Raw genomic sequence first — 7,764 nt, forward strand, 5'->3', positions numbered from 1 at the left:
TTGCAAGGAGCCTTGCAAATGGAACAACCTTTGCGCACCGCTATGACGCAATCGGTCTTCAAATGCAGCTTTCGTAGACCGCAACCCCTGTATTGAGATTCACCCATAGTCTCAGCCTAAGGCATGTCCCTCTAAAAAGTTAAAGTTTTTTAGTTTCTCCTCCAACTTCTGAATCTTTCTCCATCTTTCTCTGGTTGTGTGTGTGTGTGTGTGTTTGTGCCTTGGCGTGATACCGGATTGCTCTCTGACACACACACACACACACACACACACACACAGTCATTTGACTGCCGTATAGTTTTCATTATTCATATTTCTGCCTGGATTTCCTGACAACTTGAGAGCTAGTCATTGGGAATGATTTATTGATGCAAGGTTCGTTGGAATAGCTCACCTGTTGTGACACACACACACACACACCTAGAGGCAGGTTTTTTCATTGAACCAGTGTTGTTGGTGCAGCAGACTCCTTCTGTCCTCTTCACTCACCTGTTGGATCAACTGCTGAACAGACCAAACTTACTGTTGGGAGGTTCCTGGATTGAAAGCAGAGACAAGGTAAGCACCACTCTGTTTATTAGCTTTAATGGGACTGTCTTCTGCTGATGTTGAGACTGCAGTGGCCTTTATATAACTCATTCAATCCTTTTTTCCTCAAGCACATCTGTTTACTTTATTGCAGCTTAGTCAAATTCTAGTGATTGAAACGGATAAAAACACTAAAAGTACACAAAACAAGAGGCTGTGACTGCATGACTACATTAATCATCCTGTTGTGTTCACTTGATATACTTTTGTGTTCCCAGTCAAAAATAACCAGCCCATTATAGCTAATTATAAATCCATAATAATACATATGTTTTTAGCTCATGTTGGGCTTGATCTTTTTTTTCTTCTTATGTTATTTGGAACATTAAAAGTTTTGAACTTCTATGCTATTGGCGGTCTTATTGACCTGAGAACAAAATAACATCAGTTGTGTTCCCGCTCTAAACTACTGAACATGTTTGTAATGCACACAATGGCTATTACAGAAGCATTGTATACAATCACAGTTTGCAACATTAGTTCACTATGGGCTATCATCAGTAGCCTAGGATGTTTACTTGGATATGAAATATGGTCTGCTATGAAATCCTTCAAACCCTCAGGTGAAGTAGATGGGTGCTCTCTCACTCAAATAAAGCATGGAAAATGCCAAACAAAATCATTTTAGAAAGAAATATGTCACAGTTGGCTTCATGTGAACATGTGTGTGGTGTTTTTAATAAAAAGTATTTCTCCACATCAAGATCAGATTAAGTGTTTGAGACTCATTCCTGACGGGTGACAGGTGTGACATAACACCACTGCTGTGGTTTCACTAAAGCTGCTGCACAGTAGACCTCACTTACTTCAGAAATATTCACATACTGTACTGCACAGACTTTGTAATGAATGAGTCTATTGGTATTTATTGTAGATAGGATTCGATCAATACAATTTCTTTCACTTTGATGTGGCCACAACTTAAAAGGTCCCCACGTAACCTTCATTATGGGACAGTGTCAGACCTAAATGCAAGTTAGTATGGTGTTATGAATAATATAGTGTTTTTATGGAGTCTCGTTTCTCGTATCCTTCAGAAATGGCCGTCAGCCAGCAGCCAACCAACGTGAAAGTGACCACCAGCAACCATGGCGCCGCGGAATGGAGCACCGGCCTCTTTGATTGCTTCCCTGATATTGGCACCCGTAAGTCCACCCAATAAACTCCGCAAACACTTTATTTGTACCTTCCACTAACATTGACCAACTCCACTGTTGTGTAACCATGTTCAGGTTGTGTTCAGTTGGAAATCTCAACATTTTAAAAGTGATAACAGTTTAACTGGTCGCCTGGCTAGAAAAGCAATGACCGAAACAAACTCAACAGATAGCCTAATGTGCAATTGCTCAACTAGATGCCTATCAAGTTCCTTATCAAGAATTGATCTGAAGATTTAAACAACAGTAACCTGGAACTCTACTTCCTCAACTATCTCTTTGGAAAACACTCTCATCAGTCATCAGTACATCTTTGTTGTAGTAGCTGTTCTGGGGAATGTCATTTGCCTCTCTGCCATTGAAATGCAGATGTTGTCATTCCTGTTTTTACTCTTGCCAATCCCCAACCTCCCGCCTCGATACCTTTAGGTCGGTGTGTGAGGGCTTTCAGCTGCTCCGCTCCCAGGCTTTGGAACACCCTATACCCCTTCACGTCTGAATCAATAACTACATTCAAGTCCTGTTTCAAAACCTACCTCTTCAAACTGGCCTATACTCACTATAACTCACACTTTAACTGGACTGATTCGAAATGTTTGGTAACACTTTAAAATACACAACATTTAAGTAACAGCATAGTTATGCAGTAACTACTATATGCCAATTTAGTATAATAACTATTAAAAAAAAATTTACTGACTGCATAACTATGTAGTAGTTACTGAAAGAACTGTAGTAGTTACAATATTGGCATATAGTAGGTACTGCATAACTATGTAGTAGGCCTAGTGACTACAATTTTGTGTACCTTCATGTCAAGTGTAAATGTTTTTAATTGCATCATCTTTATTATTATTATTTTTTGTATTATCTTTTGAGACAGGCTCCCCATCGCTCTGACATCTCTTTATCAATGCATGAGGTCATGTTTGCATGTCTGTATTTCAGGCCTGTGTGTGGTATGTGTAGGTCTATAATAACAGAGTGAACATTGATATCATCCAAATAAAGTTTTTCTTTATTTTCTTTTTCTCTCTCTCTCCTCTGTCCTGGCCCTTAGTTTGTTGCAGTTTCTGTTTTTTCCCCTGCCTTCAGTGTCAGACAGCGGCAAACCATGGCTGGTGCTGGGCCTTGCCACTGGTGGACTTCTGTTTCGTGGTGTCCGTCATGTTCCGCAAATCCGTCAGAGAGCGCCACGCAATCGACGTAAGATTGGCTGCTAAGGGAGGGAGGGAGGGAGGGGAGAAAACATGGGGCGAAGGAGCGCACACTTCTTTTTTTGTATTTAGTTGTATTAAACCTCGACCCTTTGAGTGAGTTTGATTTTGCCTAGACACAAGTAGGGGTACTTATGTTACCTTATGGAGATGGCCATTAGCTTAGTCACTATAAGGAGTGTGGGGGAGACTTTGCTGTAGCAGAAGTCAGCCTTGTATTCTCCACATATCTAAATGCTAACCTAAAACCTAAATATCCCTTAATTTAACAGTGTTTATAACAGACAGACCATCAGCCTCTAGTCTCAGAGCTCCTGAGGATTATTCAAGAGACACAAGCAAACAAAAACAAACGGCTGTCTCGCGGAAAACTGAAGCTGTGGGAAAAATCTCAGTTTAGCATACAAGTGAAAGGATATTTAGGTTTTAGGTTAGCATTTATATATGTGGAGAGGGAAAAAAACCTTTTTCTTCTGGCCTCCTCTGCACTGCGCTGACCGCCATCTCCATAAGCTAACTATGCCTAGGTACCACATACAACCCCACTACAAAAATACTGAACTATCCCTTTAACGTGCCTCCATATGTGTCTGTGCTACTGCTTGTTTCTGCCACCTTCATGTTCATTCTTGAGTGTCAGCTGTGACAGTCCCTCACCCCCTCGCTCTGCTTCCTCCCTATAGGGCTCGCTCATGGACGACATCCTCAAAAGCGTCTGCTGCTACCCATGTGTCTGGTGCCAGATCAATCGTGAGATAAAGATAAGGGACGGCAAGCCAGCCACCTACACAGTGTTTCCCGAAAAGGCATGAGGATAAGATGCAACTGGTTGTGTGTTGTAGCCACATGCCAGCTCACATGTAGCCTATACTAGCTTCTAGTAGTTAGTGGTGATGTTTCTTTTCTAAAGCCTCATTTTTTTTCTTTAAAAAATAAATAAAAAATACAGTAAAATTAACCTTAATGTTCTAAGCCTTAGAGTCACTGTTAAAGCCTGGATATTACCATGTTTGTTTGTCTGTATACAGTTGTTTTCCGATCCCTCAAGTGAGTGGAGTTGAGTGAAAAGAAAAAAACATACATACAAGTATGTATACTATGATACTGAATACTCTATCCTCTCACTTATACAAGTGACAAATAAAGGGTTCCACCTCGATACCTAATAGACTTTGGATTATTCTTCCGACCATGTACGTTGTAGAACTCTCCAGTTCAGTTCATTTTTACCGAGACTGGATCACAAGGAATTTACTACGTCGGTCTCATGATGGGAAAGGACATATTACGAAACTTACGTTTTTTATCAACATGTGCAATCTGCTTTACATACGGGTCAAGTCTGCACGTTTGCACAGCATCAAGGACCTGTCCGTCTGTCAGTGCTCTGTTACGGGGCAGGAGCCTCGGGAGGCACCCGCTGCTCGTTTAGAGGTAAAGAGCGATACATGCTTTAGCAACAGAGTCTCCAAAAGTCACCAATAGCACCAGAAAAAGTAGCTAGATTTGTCGCAAGTCGCTTTTTGGAAAAAAAAGTCGCCAGAGGGGTCTGAAAAGTTGCTAAGTTAGCAACACTGCACCCTCATGCTGTGCTCACCATGGAGATAAGGAGATAACAGACTCTAAATCGCTGGCTGCTACTGTGCACGCGCGAGCGAGCGAGCCGGAGGCTAAATGGTCCGCGGCTCCGACGACAAGTTTTAAGTTCCACACCGCAAAACAAGCCTGTACATTCGCTATAATATTAACGCTATGTAGACTAGGCCACAAACGGACCGCGGTCCACCTCTGTAACACCAAATACGTGCCTGTACCGTCACGGTACGGTACAAATACGTGTATCGTTACACCCCTACTATATATCTATATAGTGTGTATAGTATATAGCTCTGGACTACCACCATCCAGGTTGCCCAGTCCCAAAGCTTTCTCTTCAATCAGCTCAGGCTGCCTACAGTTAATACTGCGATAAAAAAAATATATACATTATGTTGTATATAATGTATATTATATGTTATTCATAAACATTTGAGAAAAAAACATGCAAGAATCAAATCTCCCACACAGCAACACTCAAAGTTTATTTGCATATTGTTTTCTACACAATTCACAGTAAATGTGCCAAAAAGCAGACGCAGAGATCTTACAAGGGCAAAAAAATTCTGCTCGCGCGCTTTCGCATCTTCGCTCTCTCTGCCCAGTGTGCCCACCTAAAATTTCTACAGGCCCACCCTAATCTAACTTTCTAGAACCGGGCCTGCTTGCAAGGAGCCTTGCAAATGGAACAACCTTTGCGCACCGCTATGACGCAATCGGTCTTCAAATGCAGCTTTCGTAGACCGCAACCCCTGTATTGAGATTCACCCATAGTCTCAGCCTAAGGCATGTCCCTCTAAAAAGTTCAAGTTTTTTTAGTTTCTCCTCCAACTTCTGAATCTTTCTCCATCTTTCTCTGGTTGTGTGTGTGTGTGTGTGTGTTTGTGCCTTGGCGTGATACCGGATTGCTCTCTGAGACACACACACACACACACACACAGTCATTTGACTGCCGTATAGTTTTCATTATTCATATTTCTGCCTGGATTTCCTGACAACTTGAGAGCCAGTCATTGGGAATGATTTATTGATGCAAGGTTCGTTGGAATAGCTCACCTGTTGTGACACACACACACACACCTAGAGGCAGGTTTTTTCATTGAACCAGTGTTGTTGGTGCAGCAGACTCCTTCCGTCCTCTTCACTCACCTGTTGGATCAACTGCTGAACAGAGCAAACTTACTGTTGGGAGGCTCCTGGATTGAAACCAGAGACAAGGTAAGCACCACTCTGTTTATTAGCTTTACTGTCTTCTGCTGATGTTGAGACTGCAGTGACCTTTATATAACTCATTCAATCCTTTTTTCCTCAAGCACATCTGTTTACTTTAATGCAGCTTAGTCAAATTCTAGTGATTGAAACGGATAAAAACACTAAAAGTACACAAAACAAGAGGCTGTGACTGCATGACTACATTAACCATCCTGTTGTGTTCACTTGATATACTTTTGTGTTCCCGGTCAAAAATAACCAGCCCATTATAGCTAATTATAAATCCATAATAATACATGTGTTTTTAGCTCATGTTGGGCTTGATCTTTTTTTTTTCTTCTTATGTTATTTGGAACATTACAAGTTTTGAACTTCTATGCTATTGGTGGTCTTATTGACCTGAGAACAAAATACAGGCCCACCCTAATCTAACTTTCTAGAACCGGGCCTGGTCTAGTATGATGCAATTTGCACAGCATGGCAATCACCCGGGGTAAACATCCTTTGTGTTTACCCCATTGGTTGATATGAGACGTAGTGACCCTACATGCATCTACTCCGCATGTAAGTTCCTATGTGAACATGCCCACTGCCACAATTCCACCCCAATCATCAAATTTTATCAACCACTGGTGGAAGGCGTTTTCTTATGAAAGCAGCTGAGACAGAGGTTAGTGACTTTGGGGCTTCCACACTGATATTAGTTGTTGGGGTCCATTGGGCATGTTATGGTTGATGCTGGGAAGAGGAAGTGATAATGATTTTCTATGCAGCCGTTGTGCACATTATGACAGGGAAGATGTTTGGATGGGATTTGCATTGAAAGAGTCCTTAATTGCCTGATTCTGCCTGATGCACTTGTTGTAACTCCCCATTAGCTGCAAGGAGATCCAAAATACTATGATGAAGAGATGTCATCAGCAGATGATACCTGCTGGAGATCGTTTATAAAACTCTGGTGTCAATTACGCGCCCCACACACATCCTACCTCTACTGCGCGTCTACCTCGCGTCTGCGTCTGACTTTTGGTCACAGACTGTGAAATCAACGTAGAGCGAGCACACATCCAACCTCAGACGCACTGCTGAGGCGCGTCGGAGGCACGTCTGCAGCGCCGCTCCCCTTCACCTCAGGAGGCTCGCCTATTTTTTTCTGAGAGCAGCGCGTCTCTCTCGTGTCTCTGTGCTTTAACTGATAGAGAAATACTCTGCTGACAGTCATACCAGCAGCATTCACTCTAGTTACACGTTTACCCGGTGTGTTTATTTCAAAATAAAACATCCCTCAGTCGTATACGCAAATAATCCCTTTATTTCACGATGTAATTGTGCAATCAAAATCCGAGGGATTCAAAACCTAATTTTCAATTAGTTCTGGCATTTCATTTTTGGATAAATGACACATATAGAGATCCAATATAGTGAAGAAATAAAAAAGATCATGATGAGCGCAACAGTTTTCCGTTGCTCTATCTGTGTCTACGGCCTTCTTCTTCCCCGACCACACCCCCCTCTCTCTCTCCCGTATAAATCAGTAAAGTGATTTTTGAAATACTCTGCTGAGAGTCATATTGACTTCATACTGGCAGCTTTCGCTGTAGTTTCACCATTTCCTGGTGTGTCCCCTTCAAAATAAAACTTCCAACAAGCGAAAATATGGCAAAAAAAAGAAAAAAAATGGCAATGGGGCGCACGGATTACTGTCCAGACTCAATATAAATCATATGCATCATAGATGACATGAAAGAACTTCATTTTTAATGGGAATTATCTATGAAAACTCTATGTAGAAAGATAGGGCTTTTAGAAGCAGCGCTGCAGCAGCAGCTGCTGAGACGTTGCATGTGTGTCCGAGAAAAGTCCGAGAGAGGCAGCAGTAAGGTAAGGCGACGCGCTCCAGAGGTAGACGCAGGATGTGTGTGGGGCGCGTTAAGTTGCTGCAATACATGCAAAGCTGATAGACGATGTCTGCAGAGAAGGCTTGCCATTCTGAT

The 7,764-nt window shown here is 42.1% G+C and overlaps 1 protein-coding gene across 1 annotated transcript; it reads left to right on the forward strand.

The window, feature by feature from the left end:
- The first annotated feature begins 419 nt into the window (after positions 1-419).
- On the forward strand, positions 420-4,011 carry LOC307268207 (cornifelin homolog B-like). The gene is made up of 4 exons (XM_080050755.1): positions 420-558; positions 1,626-1,733; positions 2,806-2,951; positions 3,646-4,011. The coding sequence occupies exons 2-4, from the start codon at positions 1,628-1,630 to the stop codon at positions 3,772-3,774; spliced, it is 381 nt and encodes a 126-aa protein (XP_079906881.1). The 5' UTR covers positions 420-558; positions 1,626-1,627; the 3' UTR covers positions 3,775-4,011.
- Positions 4,012-7,764: the final 3,753 nt, after the last annotated feature.

Source organism: Ammodytes marinus (genome assembly GCF_949987685.1).
Source record: "Ammodytes marinus genome assembly, chromosome: 22".
Classification (NCBI taxonomy): Eukaryota; Metazoa; Chordata; class Actinopteri; order Uranoscopiformes; family Ammodytidae; genus Ammodytes; species Ammodytes marinus.